General features: G+C 45.2%; 1 protein-coding gene across 5 annotated transcripts in view; it reads left to right on the top strand.

Moving 5' to 3' along the window:
* Window positions 1-4642, top strand: part of FGFR1 (fibroblast growth factor receptor 1) — a 94586-nt gene extending 89944 nt beyond the window's left edge. For all 5 annotated transcript variants that reach the window (XM_075601254.1, XM_075601253.1, XM_075601251.1 and 2 more), the window contains 5 exons: window positions 883-1005; window positions 1720-1790; window positions 2355-2492; window positions 2749-2854; window positions 2996-4642. In XM_075601254.1, coding sequence (XP_075457369.1) covers window positions 883-1005; window positions 1720-1790; window positions 2355-2492; window positions 2749-2854; window positions 2996-3160 — 603 coding nt within the window. In that variant the 3' untranslated portion in view covers window positions 3161-4642. The remainder of the gene's footprint in view (window positions 1-882; window positions 1006-1719; window positions 1791-2354; window positions 2493-2748; window positions 2855-2995) is intronic.
* The last annotated feature ends 20188 nt before the right edge of the window (window positions 4643-24830 follow it).

Below are 24830 nucleotides of genomic sequence, written 5' to 3'. Positions count from 1 at the left end.
GATAGATATAGATATATATAGAGATAGAGATATATAGATATGTCAGTTTAATGCCAGCCCCATTTAGTGATATATTTTGGGTGATGCAACACCTGGTCTACTACAGCTCAACCCCGTTATAACGCGATCCGTTACAACGCGAATCCGCTTATAACGCGATGCACGCGCGGCTCCCAATTTTTGTATTTATGAATACTTTACAACACGATTATTGTATCTTAAATACTTTATTGTACAATGCATACAATTGTACATTATTTCTAACGCGATCCGCTTATAACGTGATGGGAGTGTTAGGACCCCCAGCACAGCGTTATAACGGGGTTGAGCTGTATTTGGTTTTCCATTGCATACGAAATGTTTAATGGGTTAATGGGCATACAATTCCAACAACAAACCCTACAGAATACACTACAAAACACTGCTGCTCCTATTGTGGGCTCGTTAAAGGGTCAACCCTTAAGAAGGGCAGAAGGCTGCAGTGATCCCAAAGCTGCAGTGATCCCAAAGCTGCAGTGATCCCAAAGCGGCAGTGATTTTATTCTGAGCGTGCACCTAACCAGAGCAGTGTGTGATGGGTTTTCTGTGGGGTTTCACGTTAGTTTTTGGGGGGTTTCAGTTTTTGGGACTACATTTGAAAACCTAGTCCACAACTTATTCTATGAAACAGACGTTACAGATGACCTGTGTAGGTGTTTATATGGCTGACTGCTTTCAGTTAAATGTAAAGTAAATATACATTGCTTTTCAGTGTAACATATTTCCACGGCTGGCAGGTAATAGGATTTTGCGTGCCTGCCATCTCAAGATCTACAGTATTCTGCAATCTATTTGTGGTGACCTAGTGGTACAGCAAACCTAATAATGTCTGTGTTTCCGTAGTGTATCCACAGGGATCTAGCGGCAAGAAATGTTTTGGTAACAGAGGATAATGTGATGAAGATCGCTGATTTCGGTCTAGCTCGGGATATTCACCACATTGACTATTACAAGAAAACAACCAATGTGAGTGCTTTGGGGAGCTTGAAACGAACGGTTTAATACATGGAGCCTCTCCATTCTATCTGTACAATCCCTTGCATTCCCAAGTCATCCTAATCCCAAACTTCACTAATCATGTCGAATCAATTATTGTGGGGCCCCTTACATATGACTGCTGTTGTGAATTTTACTAACCGCTCCCTATAATGCCTTCTATTGCTCAATATAACCACCCCTGTAACTCCTATTGCTCAATGTAACCTTGTCCTATAACTCCTCCTATTGCTCAATCTAACCTCTGTATAACTCCTATTGCGCCATATTACCCCTCCCTATAACTCCTTTTGTTCATATAACCCCTCCCTATAACTCCTCCTATTGTTCCATATAACCCCTCCCAAAACTTATTATTGTACCTCCCTATAACTCCTCCTATTTCCCCAAATAACACCTCCGATTTCTTCATATGACCCTTCCCATCCCTCTCTGTAACTCCTCCCATCTCTCCATATAACCCGTCCTATGACTCTTCCTCCTGTTGCTATATATCTCCTCCCTTTGCTCTGTCACCACTCCCTAAAACGTCTCACTAATTACTCATGTTGCTCCATGTAACAGTTTCCTATAAGTTCTACCTACCTCCCAACAGCTCCATAACGAATCTTTTTGTGTGTATAATGGGTTTTATTTTCGTTGTGGTTAATAAGACATTCACTGTAAATTTGGGATTATATTTAGGGTCGGTTGCCTGTAAAATGGATGGCTCCTGAAGCCCTTTTTGACAGAATTTACACTCATCAGAGTGACGTGTAAGTATCGTTAATTTTATTAATTTTAACCACTATTTATATGGCACCAACATATTCCTGTGAAGTACAACGGGAGATGAAATATAATATCTTGTATTTATATAGAATCTTTCTATCCCTCATCTCTGCTTTTTTTTAAATTTTGTGCAGCCAACTCTAGGGTTCAATCCTAAATACTGTTTTATCAACGGCCTTTTAATTGTATTCACCTTTAGAATGGGATCCTAAATCACTTATATTTATATACTGCCTTCAAATTTTAGATAAACTTAATCATTATAGCGTAGAATTATTCATGCAGCGACCTCTGCAATGGAATCCATAAATGCCCTCTGTGTATAGGGCATGTATCTTTCATAAAGAGGCGATCTGGGGTGGAATCTTAAGCAATAATGTCGATTTATATAGGGCCGTTTCATGCACATGTCATTTTTGAATAGTAACTCATCGAGTATTTTGTGCAACTTCTTCTGGGGTGGAATCCCAGCTGCGTTACACGGACTTGGTGTTCTTATTCACTGCAGAAAATCAGGGCTGGTGTAATGGCTGTGTGCTCTGTTTCAGCTGGTCATTTGGGGTTCTGCTGTGGGAGATTTTCACACTAGGCGGCTCTCCCTATCCTGGGATCCCCATGGAAGAGCTGTTCAAATTATTAAAAGAAGGGCATAGGATGGACAAACCCAGTAACTGCACCAATGAGTTGTAAGTATATAACTGTTCACTTTAACTCCCTCTATAGTTCTATATAGCCGTTCCCTAGAATGCCTACCTTTGTTCCACAGAATGCCTCCTATTGCTCTATAGAAATAATGGTGATATTGCTCTACAGTGCTGCTTCCTATAACTCCTTTTTTTCTCTATATAACTCTTCCTATTGCCCATATAACCTCTCTATATAACTCGTCCTATTTCTCGAAATAATTGCTACATATAACTCTTATTTCTGCCCTTATCTCAGGTACATGATGATGAGAGATTGCTGGCATGCTGTTCCCTCTCAAAGACCAACCTTCATACAATTGGTTGAAGATCTGGACCGCACTGTGGCCCTGAGCTCCAATCAGGTACTGTATCCCAGCCTTGGATACCATATAAAAGGCATTACATGGCTCAGTACCTTCACTAGAATGCACTCCAATATATGTTGCTTAGTGTCTTATATGCATATGTTTGAGATAACATCTGGATGTCCTGTCTCTCTTCAGGAGTACCTCGATCTCTCCATGCCGGTGGGCCAGTATTCTCCATGCTTTCCAGACACTCGGAGCTCCACCTGTTCTTCAGGGGAGGACTCTGTGTTCTCCCATGATCCTCTACCAGATGAACCCTGCCTTCCCAAATACCCCAATGGTGGACTTAAAAAACGCTGACCTTGGAAGTCGCAACAGAGGTCTCTCTACACCACCATGGCTCTCTTCCAACTGTCGCATGAAAAACATTTGATTTAAGCATTCCAAAAATGCCACCACTTCCCAATTTCACAGTATCACGGTACAATTCCACTCCTACATCTTAAGCCTTAATCTTTACCTCTAGCATTGTAGGATTTCTTCTTTCGGGCTGTCTTGGTGGGAACCAAGCATCACGTATTGTCCTTTGACTTTAGGCCAGTGCGCACTATGTTGTGTCAAAGGTGTAAACACACACCGAGATCCTGTTGAAATGTCAGCAACTCACGTCGTCAACATTTTCGGAACTTAAGAGTTAACGATGATGCAAACCCGATGGAATGTAAATACCACAAACTCCCCCAAATTTATGGGAACTTTTTTTTACTGCTGCACTAGGTCCTCATCTCATTTGAATGTCCACACAAGACTGTCGTCAACACTCCATAATATTCCATCCCATTGGGAATATCATTGCACGTTGTGATCTCTTTGGTACTTGTCAACACATTTAGAACATTTAGGATGTCCTTAACAATTGAGGAAGTTTCCAATGGCTCTAGAGGGTTGCTGACCTCTCAAAGATGTGAAGATGGGTATCTCGTGAAGATGGGTACCTCTCCATAGAAGCCTCCACACTATTCCGTTTGCTATTTGAGACGCACAGCCAGTTGAACTGAATGATGGATGTAGACAGCTTAATAAGCTATGGGCACAGCTCTACTTACAGAAAGGTGACGGTCTTACAGATCACCAAGAAGTCTTAAGACATCAGGGGAATGTTTAATGCACCTGTGTGGAGGCACTATAAACGGACAGTGCAGACTGATTTTATTCCGTAAATTTTAAACCCTCCGTCGACCAATAAACGGTATGAAAAATACGTCTGTGAACTTGCTCCATGCTTTCAGGGCCCTTTGGATCAGACCAGTCTTTCAGCTCTTACCCAGAATCCTCACGCATATCGTAGTCTTGGAATAAATTTGAAGGTCAGGTCTACAACTAAGGGTTGAGTTTCAGAAATAAGACCTGGACCAAATTGTCCTGAAAACTTGGAGTTTGTTGACAGGTTGCAGCCTCCGGCTAAAGTATTGAAACTAAAAATGGCAGCAGAACCATAAATGCTTTTCTTGTGTATATAGCTAGAAAATGTATAAATATGAATTATATATTTACATGTCTTTTTAAAAAAAAAAAAATGTTACGAAATATATACCAGTTTTGTAGTAAAGTGGCTGGTAGCTGTCAGTTGCTATAAACAAACAAAAAAAAATCATATATTTTGCTACGTTTTCAGTTTTTATTTTTTTAAATTATGTTCTAAAACGTTCTTATTTCCAATGCAAGTCCCTAAATAAAGAGAGAATCGCGTCTTCAGTTGACATTACGTTTTATAAGATTGCAAGTGTTCTCAATACAGTTTGGTACTATGTATAGTTGCTATAAAGATCTTTTTTTCTTTTATTTATTTGTTAACCTTAATTTTTGGTTTGATTCTTTTCAACCTTCCTTATAAGCCCCGAAAACTGATTACATTTGGATTTCACACCACCACAACTCTAAAATCCTTAATGTAGGGTATTTCTTATGATAGCTTTATATCAGTAAAAAATAACCTTTCCACTAAATGTCTTTCTTTTGTTTATTTTTATTATTATTATTACCCGCTTAAGGTACAATCCAGGCTCAGTTTTCACCTGCTCGCTGATTATATTACTTGTCTTTTTATTGCGAAGTAATTCAACCCCAAACTTTAATTAATACATATGCTAATCCCCTCCCATTGACATTAGTAGAATGGTTTCTGAACAGATTAACATAAAACCAATTTTCTGATAAGACCGTTAGTAGTTTGCATGGAAAACAGTTTAGTGCTGCCTTGTGGAGTTGAGAAAGGGAGAATAAACAGTAGGAGTTGCCATGTGTACATTTGAATGGTGCCTTTCCTATTTAAATACAAATTTAAATAAGAAAAAAACAGATTTTATTATTAGCCCTATTTTTTATGTGCAGCTCACTTTTTAAAATAGGTAATGTTAGAGATATGTATGTATATGTAATCATACACACAGACCTAAACACGTAAATATATATATATACATGCATATTTACATACATACTGTATATATTTATGGAAAGAAAATACGAGCATGCTTGAGTCTTGTGAAATAGTGAATGTGGTTTTATTTAAAAAAACAAACAAACAATAATTTTGTTTCTATCCGCATCGGTGCCTTTTCATGATACAGGGAGTGTAGGAGCGCAACGTCTCCATCTAAACCAGTGGTTTTCAACCTTTTTATTTGAATTAGATTGTGAGGAACCCCAACCCACCCCCCCCTCACCCCCTATCTCTCATAACTCTCCCCCTTCCACTCCCCCTCACATACATACACACACACTCTCTCTCTCTCCCCCCCCCTTCCACCTCTCCTATACATACACACACACTTTCCCCTCTCTTCTCTACACACACACACACACTTTATTTATTTTTTCCCCACTCAAGGCAGTACATTTGAGTGACAGGGGAGGAGGTGGGATTAGGTCTCAGGTTACCCAATCCTGGGTTCAGACCTGGTACCCTCCCCCAACTGTATTGAAGGGGGTTGCATCTCCAAATTGTTAGTTGGTCTCTACCATTGAGAGAGACAAGGTATCACACCCAGGCTGCTGTGCACTGGCAGGCCCAGGTTTCCTTCCCTTTGGGGAGTGAGTGATTGCCTATAACACTGGTCCTGCTAGAGGATCAGGGAAGACCTAGAACTGCTGCGGGGGCACTTGACCTGTAGTGAAGGTCCAGGGACCATCTGACGTTTGAGACCAGTGCTGTGACTGCCTTGGGCAGAGCTGCTTATCGACTGTGCTGTACAGGGAAGAATAAAACCTCATATAACTCGTGCCCGGTGTGTAATCTTTCTGGGGGGAGAGGAAACTGTTCTACTGTGGGAGATTACCTATAGACATCGGAGACTACAGCAGATGGAGGCGCTGAGTACCATGGAGTAATTGTCGGGTATGTACCCCAAAAGCCTGTTCTGCAGTCGTCGTCCCCAACCATCGGCGGACACCTCAGCCTCTTGTGAACCAACAGGTTGTATGCACCATACACCTGGTAACAGGGAAATCTCCCATAGGGTGGGGGAAACAAAATAAATATATATTAAAAAAATATTATTATTTTTATTTATTTATAAAATGTTTTACCAGGAAGTAATACATTGAGTTACCTCTCGTTTTCAAGTATGTCCAAGGATAAATGTGTGTGTGCGTTTGCTAATGACGTTTTTGCTGAGCACCTGTCAATTGTGGATTAATGGAGCATACCAAAAGTGGAGGGGGGCAGGATACTGTCCATGACAAGAACCTCAGCCAATCATAACTCTCACTTCGTGAAAGTTCCATGAGTAAGGCACCTCTATTGAGGCAAGATAATTAGGTCAGAAATGGTGCATTCTGCCGTGTGTGTGTGTGTGTGTGTCTCCATGTATTAGTGTGGATGTGTGTGTGTGTGTCCATGTATTAGTGTGGGTGTGGATGTGTCCATGTATTAGTGTGGATGTGTGTGTGTCCATGTATTAGTGTGGATGTCTGTGTGTCCATGTATTAGTGTGGATGTTTGTGTCTCCATGTATTAGTGTGGATGTGTGTGTGTCCATGTATTAGTGTGGATGTGTGTGTGTCCATGTATTAGTGTGGATGTGTGTATGTGTCCATGTATTAGTGTGGATGTGTGTGTCCATGTGTTAGTGTGGATGTGTGTGTGTATCTGTCTGTCTGTCAGAGCTGGTTTAACCACCAGGCGGTCGCCTACAGAGGCAACATTTGCAGGTGGCAAAGAACTGGGGATTTTATGTAGTAGCAGAACTGCTGGGACATCTGTCCCAGGCCCGGTAGTCAGGGCCCAGCACCCTGCAGTAACCTAATGTGTCAGATCTGCAGAGAGTTGTCTCAGGGGGCCTATTGGGGGGGGGGGGGGGGTAGAACTGGCCCCACACTCAGTCTTTTCTCAAGCTTGTACTGAGTAATGTTGCTCTATTGTTTTACGGTTTACCTCATGGTTTGAATAAATGTATTCCTATTGCATCATAACGGAGAGTGCTGTGGATTCCTTGTATTATATATTTTATTTTCATTCATTGAGCTCAGGAACACAGCTTCTTTCAGGATACAAAAAAAGAATAAAAATATGGTGCCATATGTCTAATTCAACATGTATTTAAGAATAAACAGTTGCCAGTGCACTCATATTTGGGAATGTAAATATGTAACGGTGTTTCCCCCACCCGGTGGGAGATTTGGCCATTACTAGTCGTGTGGTGCATGATACCTGCTGGTAACAGGAGGGCTGAGCTGTCTGCTGATGGTTGTGGGGACACAGGATCAGGTTTCTCGGGTACATTACCCACATGGGTCTCTAGCCGTGCAGCGCCTCCATCTGCCACAGGCTCCAAGATGAATGGAGGCAATCTCCCACGGTAGAATCATTCCCTCTCCTCCCAGTAAGATCACACACCAGGCATGAGGTATATGCAAACAGGAACGGTCTTTATTGAAGACCCCACAACACCGCAGTGGTCTGCCCAATCACAGCTTCTCAGGATCAGCTATCCACCGGATGATGGTCCCAGGACAGCCCCTTCAAGTCAGGGCCCTTGCAGCTGTCCTAGCTCTTCCCGACTCCCCTATCAGGATATGTAAAAAAACAAAACAGAAATACATAGTGCAATACTGTGTGATAAAACAATGAACCAATTGAGAGATTAGGACACCTAATGAGTGCACACTCACACATTTACAGCATGTGGTAAGCAGTGTACCCTTCCAGGGTTGTCTCTGAGTGCTGATAGAATACTTGATAGTATTGTCACCAATCCAAGTCACGTATCAGCCCCCAGGTACGTGCAAGTATTAAGGTATACACGCAAGGAGAAGCAGACTAAGTGTAGGGAGTAAAACAATTTAGTGGGTGCATTCAAGATTAAAAAATGGCCACTCACATCTAGCCCCCATACACAGTTCGTTGTACGAAGTCCGCCCTCGTGGATACCGGCTGTAAGAAGCTTTTGAGTAGACGCTGCTCGCTTCAGCAGCTGGTGCGCACACAGCTGCCGGTGGGAGCTCTCTGCTCGCGCGTCCTTCGTTAGTGCTGTCGGCTCCAATGCAGGTCTGAGAAGAAAACGCAACACTAGTCTTGTGGTAAGCATCGCTGCTTTATTTCATTCCAGTGGACCCTCGGTCCTGTGTGCGCACCAGCTGCTGAAGCGAGCAGCGTCTACTCAAAAGCTTCTTACAGCCGGTATCCACGAGGGCGGACTTCGTACAACGAACTGTGTATGGGGGCTAGATGCGAGTGGCCATTTTTTAATCTTGAATTAACCCACTAAATTGTTTTACTCCCTACACTTAGTCTGCTTCTCCTTGTGTGTATACCTTAATACTTGCACGTACCTGGGGGCTGATACGTGACTTGGATTGGTGACAATACTATCAAGTATTCTATCAGCACTCAGAGACAACCCTGGAAGGGTACACTGCTTACCACATGCTGTAAATGTGTGAGTGTGCACTCATTAGGTGTCCTAATCTCTCAATTGGTTCATTGTTTTATCACACAGTATTGCACTATGTATGTTTCTTTAGTTTTTTACATATCCTATGGTTCCTAAGCTCCCTGCATTTTTTCAACAAGCTGCATCTCCAAGAATCCACCAGGAGGTTTCATCGTGGGTTGAAGCTGATCAGGCACCAGTTATTAGTATTACTGATTTTCTATTTTATAAATCAGCACGTTTATATATTTCCTTTATTTATATACACTATTTGCACAGTTTATTTTGTTCACAAGAGCGCTGGGTTATTTTCCTTGTTGTCCCCTATCAGGAGTCAGGGTATAGGTCTACACTCATTCTCCCCCAAAGGGGAGAGGAATAAGGAAGGCCCCAATCTCAGGCTCCCTGTGTGCACCCTGCCTCTCTCAGTGGGAAGAGGCACTACTGAATTTGGGGCGGTACTGCCCTTATGTACAGGGAGGGGGAGGGCACCAGGTCTGTCCCACGATTGGACATGCTCAGGCCTGATGTCACCGCCTCCCACTGTCAATCAAGTGCAGCACCAGAGAGTATTGTATTATATTGTATGTCTTTATTTATATAGCGCCATTAATGTACATAGTGCTTCACAGTAGTAATACATATGGTAATCAAATAAATAACAGATAATATAAATAACAGATCATGGGAATAAGTGCTTCAGACATAAAAGTAACATTAAGGAAGAGGAGTCCCTGCCCCGAGGAGCTTACAATCTAAGTGTGGGGAAACCCATATTAACTGCTGGCAAGGCCAGCTCTTACCCGGGCTTACTGTCAGAGCAAGGGCAGATTAGTAGCCACAGGTGGCATGGCTACATATACAAAATCAATAATAACATGTGCCACTGAACATATTTATACATAGAATATGAAAATACTTTAAATATTGGATGTTAAGTTATACAATCAAATATATACATATAATAAACTACACCCTATATACACTAAACATATATACATAAAGATATATGTTGTTACACCAACAGTATGGCATTAGCAACATACGTTGTACACGCATACCCCGCATTAACATACGCAACGGGACCGGAGCATGTATGTAAAGCGAAAATGTACTTAAAGTGAAGCACTCCCTTTTCCCCACTTATCGATGCATGTACTGTACTGCAATCGTCATATACGTGCATAACTGATGTAAATAACGTATTTGTAACAGGCTCTATAGTCTCCCTGCTTGTGCACAGCTTCAGTACAGGTAGGGAGCCGGTATTGCTGTTCAGGACGTGCTGACAGGCGCATGTGCGAGCTGCTGTTTGCCTATCGGGCGATATGTCCTTACTCATGAGTGTACTTAAAGTGAGTGTCCCTAAACCGGGGTATGCCTGTAATTAATCTCCCACATAGGGGACAGGAAACCAATATCCGTTATAAAAATCACAAACATTGCAGAGAAAAGTATCATTGAAGATGTAATGAAAATCCCAAATATATACAGTATAACGAATGAAAAAAGTATATATTATAAAACAAATCGTTAGAAAATTGTTTTAATAAAAAACGTTTCTATAGGTATGCAAATATAGCAAAAAAAATACTCTTGGGAATTTGTATATACTGTATAAACCATTCCTGGTTCTTCATAATGTAAACTTTGGAGAAGGAAGATGGACATAAAGGTCCTACACTGAAGCAATGCAGGTGAATGCTGTTCAAGGACTGATTTGCTCAGAGGAAAGAAGCCGACGTTGCTCTGAAAACTTCTGGTTATATTGTGGGAACTCTGGACATTACCTTCCCTAATAAGCCTAGTTGGCCTTCATCCACTGAAGGTCCAAAAAGATTGAGTACCGTGAATGTCGTTCACTCTGACCAGCTACAATCTATCACCACCCGTATTATTATTCACTACTCAAGAGGATAGCAACGTAGCCATCCGGTATCCCCATTTCCTTTTAATTATAATTTTAATTCCCTGTTCTGCAGGGGGTTTTGTTCCACCCTGAGCATCGGTGTAAATGTCTCCTCTGGTTTTCACCCCAGTCAAATTTCGAGAACAAACAGACCCTGCAACAGTATATGAACTGTTTTGTAGGCTATCGCCAAGACGACTTTGTCAAATTCATACCTCGGATGGAATTTGCCTACTACAACGCTCTGCACATCTCAACTCTGCAATGCTCAATTTTTGCTAATTATTGTTTACACTCAACCTTCATTCCCGGAGAAACTTTCTGCCCATGCAGAAGATCCAGGAGACCAAGGAACAAATACAGGAGTGCCGATGACTGACACCGCAGATCAGCCCCTATGTTGCAGGTTGGAGACACAGTTTGGCTATCTATAAAGAATCTACCTGAAGATCCCTACCAGGAAGCTTGGGCAAAAATACCTGGGTTCCTTTGAAATTGCATCTCAAGTAAACCCGGTTACCTTCCGTCCACGTCTGACTCCATGAAAGTCAACCCAGTTTTCCACACATCTTTGCTGAAGCCATTCCGGGAGAATCCCTTCCTGGAGCACATTGTTCCTCCTCCTGACCCTGTCCAGGTTGAAGATGAGGAAGAATTTGTCATGGAAAAGATCCAGGCCTCCAGAGTGCATAGAGGAAAGTTGCGGTATCTGGTGCAATGGATGGGCTATGGACCAGAGGAAATATCTTGGGAGTCATGCTCAATACTTTTTTCTACATAAAATACACCACTGGACCAAGAGGAGGATCATCTATAGGACGTTCCTTGTACGAGGGAGCAATGTCTGGGATTGAACCTGGGTCCTTCTTGCTTCCAGCCTCGAGTTCTTCCACTCTGTCGTAGGGACTTCTGTTGCCTGCTGTTTGTGTTAGAAAAACTTTTACATTTCAGAAAAGACTTTCTTTCCTCAATATTTTAATAATTACCAATTATAACTTGTATATCTAATATATAACCCCCCCCCCCCAACAAACATGTATATTCTATAACCATAACCAGTGCTCGACAAATGCAGTCGCCCGGTCACCCGGCATTGTGGCCGCTGTCGACTGCTTACCTGCGGCGGTGTCCCCCGGTGTCTCCGTTTTGATCTTTAAAATCATGTTTTTTTCCTGCAGCACTATTCAAAATGGCCGCGGAAACGCATTTTGAATAGTGCTGCAGAACAAAAACATGATTTTAAAGGTGACAAGACAGCAGAAGGCTGGGAGACCCCATCAGGACCCGCAACCGGACCCCGCCGCAGGTAAGTGTCGGGGGGAGGGACTTTTTTTGGAGGGCAAGTGGGTTTTGGCCCAGTTTGTCATTCACTGACCATAACTATGTTTGTAGTAAGATACACATTTTTCCTGCAACTGTTTTTGTAGCTGCTGTAACTTTTACATCTTTTTAATCATTGCTGCTCAAAAATCCGTCAGGACCTGTTCATTTACAAAAACAAACAGTCAGTTTCCCATCATAAGTTTGAACAGAGAAATCTTAATAACTAAAAAAACTGTGAACAAAAACATCTAGAAAATCTTCCCTATAAAACAAAATACAAATGAATCATTAATGACTATTTATTTCTAATGTCAAAATTCTTTTCTAACTATTTCTTCCATATAAACCTTTGAGCACAAGAACAAATTCACTCATCTTAGTAGTGTCCTGGTCGCGGCTAGCTTCCAATACAAGGAACCCGTCTTTTGCACAACCTTTCTCTACTTATCAATCTGTTTACTACCATTCTCCACTTTTTTTTTTTATCTATAAAGACATCAGACTCCTCCAATTTGTAAAAAAAAGGGACGTGTTCCATCGCCAGTATCCCCGTTCAAATATGTTTCACCTTCATACTGCATCAATGTAATACCATAAACTGTTTAATACATTTAAACTGTCACATTTTTACGGGTGTTACTAATATAAACGATGTCAAAAACTTTAAAACAAATAATTATTCCTACAAAAGCCTGTATGGTAATTTTAAACGTCTACAGTGATTCCGTAATCGTACTTTACTCAGTATCACTAATTTTTAATATGACACAAAAAAAAACTCTGGCATAAAATTTGGTCATATTGCCAGTTGTTTTTGAACTTCTCTATATTTCAGCATAGATCATAACATAGTATCTCCCAGACCTTGGACCCTCTCCAGGGGTACAAAAGGGGCTGCACAGTCAAATTTAGTCAGTTCTCTACCCTGAGAGAGAGTTCCAGGGAGTGTGGAGTCAGGGCTCTGACCACCTTCCATCCCCTCCCTTAGGGGAGTGGGACCACTGCCCTTCATACCACCAGGAGATGAGGGGAAAGCAGAGGATATACTTTTGGGGCCTCAAGCCTCTTGGGTTGATTCCAGGGACCATCCAGAGGAGGGAAGAGAAGTGTACCATGTATGCTGTTACCCTGTTGTGTGAAGAATAAAGCTGTTCCTGTTATTTTATACTCTGGTCTGAGACTGCAATTAATCAGGGGGAGTAGCAGAAGAGAGTTCTCCTGCAGGGATTGCATTCAGTGCTACTGGAGACTGCTGGAGATGGAGGCGCCGCACCAGTGAGAGAGAACCAACCATCGCCCCAAAAGCCTTTCCTGTCTTCCCCACTACCAAAGGCGGAAACTCAGCAATTCTGTGAGCCAGCAGGTAACCAGCACAACACACTGTGTAATAGAGGAATTTCCCAGAGGGTGGGGGGTAACCTGTTATATATATTATATGTATATAATATATAGGGATAGAGGATGGCAGCTATACCACCACGCCCCTGATGCTGCTAGCGCAAAACGCATAGGCTGAGAGACTGCGCCAAGGGAGAGTTCGATACTTTCAACCAGTGAGTCGCCATAACATCCACAGAAGAGATCAGGATCCCCATGTGACTCCGAAGGACTCTGCGCTGCATACCACGGTCGCTGGACGCCGAGGCAGACAAGCAGAGCAGACTTCTGTTCACTAAGTTATGACTACTCAAACTGCTCACTACCTACCATCGATTTATGAGTGCAATGTGCATTTTTTATATTTTAATATTGTATTAAATCCGATTACACTATGGTTTGCCTTCTGCCAAGTCTAACAGCTGTCTGTGGGTGGTTTTCTGGGTATGCACCATAACCCTGGCTGTGCTCAAAGCTGTGACCATGCAGCAAGCTTAAGCCTATAGGGAACCATGTTAAAAATGGTTTTTGAGGCAAAAAGTGACACTGTGTGCTCATTTGCATGTCATTTCCCAGAATCCTTTGCTGCAGTGGAAGTGCTGAATGCTGGGTGATAATGGGGAAACGCGGGGTTGCAGACCTGCCTAAGACATGCAGATGAGCATACAGTTGTATTTGCATATATATATATATATATATATATATATATATATATATATATATATATCATACAGTATATACACTATATAATTTATGTGTGTGCTGCATATCTTATTGTCTGCGTAAAATATTTTGTGTATTTTAGCATTAAAAATGCGTTCAGGAACGGAACCTTTCATTTAAACAGTGTTCCTATGGGAAAACGTGGTTCACTTTACGTTTCGCTATCCAATGCCATTTTGAGTAACGCATTGTGTCGGATAACCGAGGACTGCCTGTACCATTAATAACCTCTGAGATGACATCTGATCCAATTTACATAAACGCCCGATCAAGAAAAAAATCTGAGTTTGGATGATCAAAGTGGTGATGCCACGTTCTGTTTTCTTTCTTTTATGCTATAGGCTTTTCTTTCTGGGTTCTGTTGTATTATTCCAGCTTACAATGCTGTTCTGTGTATTGTCCTCCCTTTCTCGTTTCAATTTTTTTTTGTTCCTTGGATGTCTCATATGGCTCCAAGTTCCCTTTCAAATCATTAATAGAGTTATTTAACCAAGGAATTCAATGATCTTCTGTGAGACAAGTCTCATTAATTCAAATGAAGAGTTGTCTAAAATCTTAAACCAATTTTTCATAAAGGTGTCATCCTCCAAATTGAAAGTGTGTGTGTGTGTGTGTGTGTGTGTGTGTGTGTGTGTGTGTGTGTGTGTGTGTGTGTGTGTATATATATATATATATATATATATATACATATACATACTCACTCACTCAGTCAGTCATGTGAAAAAGAAAGTATGCCCTCTTTGAATTCTATGGTTTTACATATCAGGACATAATAACAATCATCTGTTCCTTAGCAGGTCTTAAAATTAGGTAAATACAACCTCAGATGAACATATTACACTGTCATGATTTATTTAACAAAAATAAAGCCAAAATAGAGAAGCCATGTGTGAAAAACTAAGTACACCTTATGATTCAATAGCTTGTAGAACCACCTTTAGCAGCAATAACTTGAAGTAATCGTTTTCAGTATGACTTTATCGGTCTCTCACATGGTTGTGGAGGAATTTTGGCCCACTCTTCTACTCTTCTTTACAACGTTGCTTCAGTTCATTGAGGTTTGTGTCATTTGTTTATGCACAGCTCTCTTATGGTCCAGCCACAGCATTTCAATCGGGTTGAGGTCTGGACTTTGACTGGGCCATTGCAACACCATGATTCTTTTCTTTTTCAGCCATTCTGTTGTAGATTTGCTGGTGTGCTTGGGATCATTGTCCTATTGCATGACCCAATTTCGGCCAAGCTTTAGCTGTCGACAGATGGCCTCACATTTGACTCTAGAATACTTTGGTATACAAAGGAGTTCATGGTCAACTCAATGACTGCAATGTTCCCAGATCCTGTGGCTGCAAAAATAAGCCCAAATCATCACCCCTCCACCACCGTGCTTGACAGTTGGTATGAGGTGTTTGTGCTGATTTGCTGTGTGTAACGCTCGGCCTGCCCACAAGCCAGAGGAGACCCCGGGACTGAGATGGAAAGAGTAAAACCACACACCTAGCCGCAAACGGGGGCATGGCCGGAGTGTGGTAGTAGCGTAGGTGGTCCGGGTAACAAGAATGTAAATGGTACCGTACTTGACAGCTCCGGCGTAGAAGGGTTAAGTTCGTATGCCAAGAGTCGTGGGTTGGAGAGGGCAGCGTAATCGATTGTCTGTAAGCCTGGGTCGTGGAGTGGAGATAGCAGCGTAGTAGTTTGTCTGTGTGCCGTGTCCAAGGGTTGTAGAGGTCTGCAGCGTAGAAGTCCAAAGCAAGATCCAAAGGGTTCCAGAGGGCAGCGTAGTAGAGTTCAAGGCAAAGGTCAAATCCAGGGAAGTCAGCAAAGATTCCAGGGACAGGGGCACGTCTGAAAAGACAAGAGAGGCCAGGCAACAGCAGACAGCACCAAGGTACAGAAGCTATGCAGAGCAAAGAGGAAATGAAGAAGAGGGATTATATAGGGTGTTGGGACCAATCAGAGAAAGGGGAGTGACGGAGGAGCGGCCCGAAGAGGAACCTAATAGGAGGGCAGAGTGTGGAAGTCTGGAACCAATGGGAGTGAGGGGAGGAACAGAGGAGTGAGCTAGATAAGGCCCAGATAGAGGAGAGTTGCTAGAGGCAAAGGGAGTGGTCAGAGTAAGGGGAGGGACGGACAAGGGAAGGGACAGAAAGGGAAGGAGGACCTGAGAGGCAAGGCAGATGGGGAAGGGGCGTGCCGGGCAAGTGTGTGACGTCTGAGGAGGCGGAGCATGGGGAAGGTGCACCGGAGGATCCAGGAGCAGAGAGAAGAAGGGGAGGAGCAGAGGGACGGACAGGGGAAGGGTCAGTAAGGAAGGAGAAGCGGGGAGGCAGGGCTGACGGGAACCGAATGGCGACACGCAAGGAGCTTGTGCCGCGTCAGCGGAGGCGGAGTCAGGCGCCAACAAATGGCGGCTTTGGTGCGCGTGCGCCCGTAGGGCTGACGCGGGTGGGCAGGAGGTGCAGGGAAAGCAGCCAGGAGCGGGGAATGCCGCCAGGGAGCTTGAATGGCCTGAGAAAAAGGTAAGGATGCGCTGGATGCGGGTATACCGGCAGCGCGGATCCTTACAGTACCCCCCCCCCCCCCCTCGAGGGTCGGACTCCGGACGAACCAACCACGGTTTGAGGGGAAATTTTTGGTGGAAACATCTGAGTAAGGAAGGAGCATGAACATCCGAATGTGAAACCCTTGAACGATCCTGAGGTCCGTATCCCTTCCAGTGGACCAAAAATTGGAGTTTGCCCCTGGAGATGCGAGAATCAATGATAGATTGAATTTCAAAGTCCTGTTGTCCAGGTACAATGGGAGGAGGAGGTCGAAGTGAGGGGTGAGCGAACCGTTTGCCTTGGATAAAAGATTTCAAAAGGGAAACGTGGAAGACTGGTGAAATCTTCATAGATGGAGGCAGTTGGAGTTGATAAGCCACAGGGTTAATCTGTTTCAGAATAGAGAAAGGGCCCATGAACCTGGGAGACAATTTAGGGGTTGGGCCCTTCAATTTGATATTTTCTGAAGAAAGCCAGACCTTCTCTCCTGACGGAGCCTATCTGCTTGTTTCTTCTGCCTTAACACGGATTTTTGAAGCACTGCTTGAATCCTTTTCCATGACTCCTGTAAGGAAGATACCCTCTCATCTGCTGCCGGAACTCTGGACCTGGAAGGATGCATGGGAAGACGAGTAGGGTGAAGTCCATAGTTTATAAAAAACGATTATTGGGTAGACTCGTTCTTGAGAGAGTTGATCGCGAATTCAGCCCAAGGGAGTAACTCAGCCCAATTATCCTGAGAGTCCGAAGAAAAACAACGTAAATACTGTTCCAGGGATTGGTTCGGTCTGCCCATTTGTTTGGGGAAGGTAGCCTGAGGAGAAAAGAAGGGTAATGCCCAACCTCTGGGAAAATGCACGCCAGAATTTAGAAACAAATTGCGTACCCCGATCTGAAACAATGGACCACGGAACACCATGAATACGGAAGATTTCCTTTACAAAAATGTCGGCCAAAGTACTGGAATTGGGGAGACCCTTGAGGGGGAAAAAATGAGCTTGCTTACAGAATCTGTCGACAATTACAAGAATGGTAGTCATGCCATTAGATAGGGGAAGATCCACAATGAAGTCCATAGAAATGTGACTCCACGGGCGATCCGGTACCGGGAGGGGTTGAAGAAGACCGGAAGGTTTTTGACGGACAGATTTATTTTTTGCACAGACTGGGCATGAAGAGGTGAAAGCTCTGATATCCTTCGACATGTTGGGCCACCAGAATGTTCGCCGAATCAAATCATTGGTCTTCTTAAAGCCGGGATGGCCAGCAGATCTGGAGGAATGGCCCCATTCCAGAATTTTGAGATGAAAACGTGGAGCCGCGTAGAGACGACCATCAGGAACTTCTAACCCTTTGGGATCCTGAGTATGGGATTCCAGAATTTTGTCAAGAATGTCAAAAGAAACGGCAGAAATAAACAATTGGGGGGTAGGATATTCTCTGGGATATCTTGAGACTTCTCCTCAGTGATAAACTGGCAGGAAAGTGCATCCGCTTTGATATTCTTTGTCCCAGGAATATAAGAGATGGTGAAGTTAAACCTAGAAAAGAACAGGGCCCAACGAGCTTGATGAGGACCAAGGCAATGAGCGCCTTCAATGTAAGAGAGATTCTTGTGGTCCGTCAGGATGGAAATGGATTCTTTGGTTCCTTCCAGGAGATGTCTCCACTCTTGTAAAGCCATCTTGATGGCTAACAACTCCCTATTCCCCACGTCATAATTTCTTTCTGCAGAATAATTTTTTTTAGAAAAAAACCCACAGGGGTGTAATTTGTCGTCGGGAGCAGACTTTGAGAGAGAATTGCACCAGCTCCTACATCAGAGGCGTCAACTTCCAAAGTAAAGGGGAGGGTGGGGACGGGATGTCGCAGGATCGGAGCTGAGACAAAGGCTCTTTTAAGAGATTCAAAAGCCCGGGTGGCTTCCAATGGCCATGAGGATGGATCGGCCCCCTTTTTGGTAAGGGCCGTGATGGGTGCCACCAAAGTAGAAAAGCCAGCGATGAACTTCCTGTAATAGTTCGCGAAGCCAAGGAAACGCTGAATCGCTCTTAAGGGGTTAGGTTGAGGCCATTCGAGTACGGCATTAAGCTTCTCCGGATCCATGGTGAAGCCTTGATCCGAGACAATGTACCCCAGGAAGGGAGTAGAGGATTGATGAAAGACACACTTCTCCATCTTGGCATAGAGTTTGTTGGCCCGTAAACGAGAGAGCACCATATTGGTATGAAGAATGTGTTCTTCGAGGGTCTTAGAAAAAATGAGGATATCGTCCAAATAGATAATTACACGAGTTCAATAGGTCACGAAAAACCTTGTTCATAAAGTCTTGGAAGACTGCAGGGGCATTGCACAACCCGAACGGCATCACCAGGTACTCATAATGACCACTGCGTGTTGCACGCGGTCTTCCATTCATCTCCACTGCGGATGCGAATCAGGTTGTATGCTCCTCTTAGGTCAAGTTTGGAGAAAATGGTCGCGCCTTGCAGTCTATCGAAGAGCTCCGGAATAAGAGGCAAAGGATAACGATTTTTTATGGTAATTTTGTTCAAGCCACGGAAATCGATGCAGGGTCGAAGCGTTCCATCTTTCTTCTTTACAAAAAAGAATCCTGCTCCAGCGGGAGAACTAGATTTCCGAATGAAGCCCGTAGCAAGGTTTTCTGAGATATACTGGGATATGGCCTCAGACTCAGGCAAAGACAACGGATAAGACCTGGCTTTGGGAAATGGAGCACCCGGAATTAAGTCTATCGGACAGTCGAAAGGGCGATGAGGGGGAAGCTCCTCGGATTTGGCCTTACTGAAGACATCCAGGAACTCCAAATAGACGTCCGGAAGGGAGACGTCTTGTGGGGGCGTGGTCTCCAGGACGGCCAATACCACTGCAGATGGAGCAGACACTCCTACTTGAGAGGATCTCCATAGAACAGGAACCTCGGCCGTCCAATTGATGATGGGATTGTGTAATTGCAGCCATGGCAAGCCCAGGATGATATGAACCGAAGGAGAGTGAATGACATCAAAAGAGATAATTTCAGAATGTTCATCATCCATAGAGAGTTCTAGAGGAAGTGTCTCCAAGGTAATAAAGGCTGGCTGCAGGGGTCGACCATCAATCGCCTCTAATCCGATTGGAAAAGCCTTCTTCCTTAGAGGAATGTCATGTAGAGTAGCAAACGCCTGGTTTATGAAATTTCCTCCGGAACCGGAATCCAGGAAGGCCTTAGCAGGGGTCTGGATATTCACATGCTTAAGGCCACCGACAATAGGAGACATTTAGGGAAACGCTGTGAGGGAAGAGAAGAAGCAGAGATGGTACCCAATGAGACTCCCCTATACCTCACTAGGCGATGGCATTTCCCAGCTTCGAAGGACAGCGTGGTAGGATATGCCCAGGGGAACCACAATAGAAGCACAGACCCTCATTCCTCCGACGTAGTCGCTCCGTAGAAGGGAGGTGAAGTGTGCCCAGTTGCATGGGTTCCGGGGCTTCCAGTGCAGGCAGTGCAGGAAGAGGAGATCTGGAATTAGAGGACAGAGAAGTAGCAGTACGAAGACGTTGGCATTCAGCCCGCATCTCCAGAAGGATTTGGTCCACCCGAACGCAGAGAGCAATCAGGGCCTCTAGGGAGGATGGCCTATCACGAGCCGCCAATTCGTCCTTTAGGGTTTCTGAAAGCCCCTGCCAGAAGGCGGCGGAGAGAGCCCCATCGTTCCAGTCCGTCTCCGCTGCAATAGTCCAGAACTCCAGAGCGTAACGCGCCACTGATATCCGACCCTGCGAAATATGGAACAAAGAAGATGCCGCCATATCACTGCGTCCAGGAGTGTCAAACACTAATCGGAATTCTCTTTTGAAATTGGCATAATTGTAATTGAGTTCGGGTTTCAGTTCCCAGATTGGTGAGGCCCAGGCTAAGGCATCTCCGGTGAGGAGGGAGTACACGTAGGCTACCTTAGTATGATCCGTGGGGAAGCGAGAAGGTGACAGCTCAAATTGTATTTCGCACTGGTTCAAGAAACCGCGACATGCAAGCGGATCTCCCTCGTATTTACTAGGGGTAGGTATCCGCAAGTCTGAGGGACCGGATCCTTCATGGGATACAATGGAGGAAGACGTGGGGACATTACCCTGGGGAATCTGAAGAGAGAGGGTATTAACTTGCTGGTTAAGAGTGGAGACTTGGCTGTCCAAAAAATTAAAGTGTTTGGAAATGGTGGTTAAGGTATCTTCCACCTCAGGGGGGTCTTGGTCTGTTGGGCTCTGCATAATGTAACGCTCGGCCTGCCCACAAGCCAGACGAGACCCCGGGACGGAGGTGGAAAGAATACAACCACAAACCTAGCAGCAAAAGGGGGCACGGCCGGAGTGTGGTAGTAGCGTAGGTGGTCCGGGTAACAAGAATGTAAATGGTACCGTACTTGACAGCTCCGGCGTAGAAGGGTTAAATTCGTATGCCAAGGGTCGTGGGTTGGAGAGGGCAGCGTAATCGATTGTCCGTAAGCCTGGGTCGTGGAGTGGAGATAGCAGCGTAGTAGTTTGTCTGTGTGCCGTGTCCAAGGGTTGTAGAGGTCTGCAGCGTAGAAGTCCAAAGCAAGGTCCAAAGGGTTCCAGAGAGCAGCGTAGTAGAGTTCAAGGCAAAGGTCAAATCCAGGGAAGTCAGCAAAGATTCCAGGGACAGGGGCAGCACTGAAAAGACAAGAGGCCAGGCAACAGCAGACAGCACCAAGGTACAGAAGCTATGCAGAGCAAAGAGGAAATGGAGAAGAGTGATTATATATGGGGTTGGGACCAATCAGAGAAAGGGGAGTGACGGAGGAGCGGCCCGAAGAGGAATCTAATAGGAGGGCAGAGTGTGGAAGTCTGGAACCAATGGGAGTGAGGGGAGGAACAGAGGAGTGAGCTAGATAAGGCCCAGATAGAGGAGAGTTGCTAGAGGCAAAGGGAGTGGTCAGAGTAAGGGGAGGGACGTACAAGGGAAGGGACAGAAAGGGAAGGAGGACCTGAGAGGCAAGGCAGATGGGGAAGGGGCGTGCCGGGTAAGTGTATGATGTCCGAGGAGGCGGAGCATGGGGAAGGTGCACCGGAGCAGAGAGAAGAAGGGGAGGAGCAGAGGGACGGACAGGGGAAGGGTCAGGTAAGGAAGGAGAAGCGGGGAGGCAGGGCTGACGGGAACCGAACGGCGACACGCAAGGAGCGTGTGCCGCATCAGCGGAGTCAGGCGCCAACCAATGGCAGCTTGGGTGCGCGTGCGCCCGTAGGGCTGACGCTGGTTGGCAGGAGGTGCAGGGAAAGCAGCCAGGAGCGGGGAATGCTGCCGAGGAGCCTGAATGGCCTGAGAAAAAGGTAAGGATGCGCTGGACGAGGGTATACCCGCAGCGCGGATCCTTACACTGTGTTTGGTTTTTGCCAAACATGGAGCTGTGCATTATGGCCAAATATCTCCACTTTGGTCTCGTCTGTCCAAAGGACATTGTTTCAGAAGTCTTGTGGTTTGTTCAGATGCAACTTTGCAAACCTAAGTCGTGCTGCCATGTTCTTTTTAGAGATAAGAGACTTTCTCCTGGCAACCCTTCCAAACAAACCATACTTGTTCAGTCTTTTTCTAATTGTACTGTCATGAACTTTAACATTTAACATGCTAACTGAGGCCTGTAGAGTCTGAGATGTAACTCTTGGGTATTTTGCAATTTCTCTGAGCATTGCACGGTCTGACCTTGGGGTGAATTTGCTGGGATGTCAACTCCTAGGAAGATTGGCAACTGTCTTGAATGTTTTCCACTTTTGAATAATCTTTCTCACTGAAGAATGATGGACTTTAAATTGTTTGGAAATGGCCTTATAACCCTTTCCAGATTGATGGGCAGCAACAATTGCTTCTCTAAGATCATTGCTGATGTCTTTCCTCCTTGGCATTGTGTTAACACACACCGGAATGCTCCAGACCAGCAAACTGCTAAAACTTCGGCTTTTATAGAGGTGGTCACACTTGCTGATGATCAATTAAACAAGGACATTTGATTAGCAGCACCTGTCTGCTACTTAGCATCTTAATTCCTATGGAAGCAGTAAGGGTGTCCTTAGTTTTTCACACATAGCTTCTCCATTTTGGCTTTATTTTTGTTAAATAATTCATGACACTGTGTAATATGTCATCGACAAATACGGTCCCCGGGGCAACTGCATTTTACCCCCTGGCGAGTTGTTTCGGAGGAGCGGTATTTTGGCATTCTCCTCCAACTGCACTTAAAATGGCCGTGCGGCTAAAGCAGCGCGCCACATGAGCAGTGTCAGCCCCCTCCTCTGCCCCCCCCCTTATCCTCATCCTACATGGGCGGGGCGCGTCAGACAGGAGCCACCAGGAGTGTTGCGGGGCCTGAGGGGAGAGTTCTCCTGATGCCAACATGAGGCAGAGGACATGAGGCGAAGTCAGCGGCAACGAGAACTGGGCCAGGTACTGGGGGAAAGGGGACACCCCTCCCCTCAGAGCTGAGGTAGCTCGCGGGGCGGGAGATGGGAGCGGGGAGGTCCCTGCTTCCCCTCGGTCCCCGTGTCAGCCCGCGGGGCGGGAGATGGGAGCGGGGATGTCCCCTCAGGTCCCCGCTTCCCCCCCGGTCCCTGTGTCAGCCCGCGGGCTGGAGATGGAAGCAGGGATGTCCCCTAGTCCCCGCTTCCCCCGGGTCCCACGGAGCGGGAGATGGGCACGCGGGAGGGGGGGGGAAGCGTGGTGGTGGTGGTGCTGATCGCGGCCTTTCCTCTCTCCCCCCCCCTGTATGTGTGTAAAGAGAGAGAGTGTGTGCGTGTGTGTATATGGGAGAATGTGTGTGTGTATATGGGAGAGAGAGTGTGTGTGTGGGTGTGTGACACCAGAGAAACCCCCCCAATCAGTCACCCCCTCCCCAACCAGTAGCCCAGTCAGTCACCACCCCAGTCAGTCGGTCAGCCCCCTCCCAGTCAGTCACCCCCCCAGTTAGTCAGTCACCCCCCCCCGTCAGTCAGTCACCCCCCCCCAAGTCAGTCAGTCACCCCCCCAGTCAGTCACCCCCCCCCACTCAGTCACCCCCCCCCCCAGTCAGTAAGTCACCCTGTCTCTCTCTCTGGTCTCCCCCATCTCCCCTCTCTCTGGTTTCCCTCGTCTCCCCTCTCTCTGGTCTCGTCTCTCTCTGGTCTCCCCTCTCTCGTCTCTCTCGTCTCTCTCCCCTGTCTCGTTTCTCTCCCCCCTCTCCCCTCTCTCTCCTCTGTCTCCCCTCTCTCTTTTTCTCTCCTCTCTCTCTCCCCTCTCTTTCTCTCTCCTCTCTATCCCCTCTCCTCTCTGTCTCTCTCCTCTCCCTGTCTCTCTCCCCCTCGCTGTCTCTCTCCCCCCCCTCTCCTCTCTCTCTCTGTCTCCCCTCTCTCCCCTCTCTGTCGCTCTCCCCTCTCTCTCTTCCGTCTCTGTATCTGGATATCTTATTTACCATGTATATCTTAACTGTCCTATACTACACCGAAATAACTTATACTGCTTTCTTCCAGATCGGAATCCTCCTAAACCAGAAGACAGGTAGGGAACACATCCCCTCCAACTTATAACATTGCGGGAATGAGGTACCTGGACATTGAGGGACTGTGGATCAGGTAAAATACACACACACACACACACACACACACACACACACACACACACACACACACACACACACACACACACACACACACGTAACCAGGACTAATTGTAGTATAATGTAATACAATAAATAAATTTATGTCAAAAAAGAATGTTGTTCTTACTAGGAATTTATTCAATTTATTTATTTTTTAAAGCGGGGCGGGACTAGGTGGCGAGTAGATTTTTTTGTTCGGTGAGTAGATTTTTGGGTGATTTGTCGACCACTGTATATATATTATGCATGATCATCGTCATCTGATTTGTCGATCCACTGCTTGAAGGCGGCTTCCCCCTTTATCTTCCAGGTACATCTGTTACATTCCGTTTTGCTCAAACACTTTTTCTGCGTTCATCCTGCCATCTTACTTTTGGTCGCGATTTTAATTTCTTCACCCTTGTGATGATGTCACAGACTTTTGTTTGCTTTCAAACCCATTCATTCTTTTCCCTGTCTCTTCGGTGAATGCCCACCATACATCTCTCCATGTTTGGTCTTGCTGAGATTCAGATGGAGGCCCCTCTTGTAACTAGCTGAAGTCCTATGATTTTTTTGGTGCAGGTCTTTTGGACTTGA

The sequence above is a fragment of the Ascaphus truei genome, chromosome 5, assembly GCF_040206685.1.
Source record: "Ascaphus truei isolate aAscTru1 chromosome 5, aAscTru1.hap1, whole genome shotgun sequence".
Taxonomy (NCBI): domain Eukaryota; kingdom Metazoa; phylum Chordata; class Amphibia; order Anura; family Ascaphidae; genus Ascaphus; species Ascaphus truei.
Note: the sequence above shows the minus strand (reverse complement) of the source record. Positions and strands in the feature narration are given on the sequence as shown.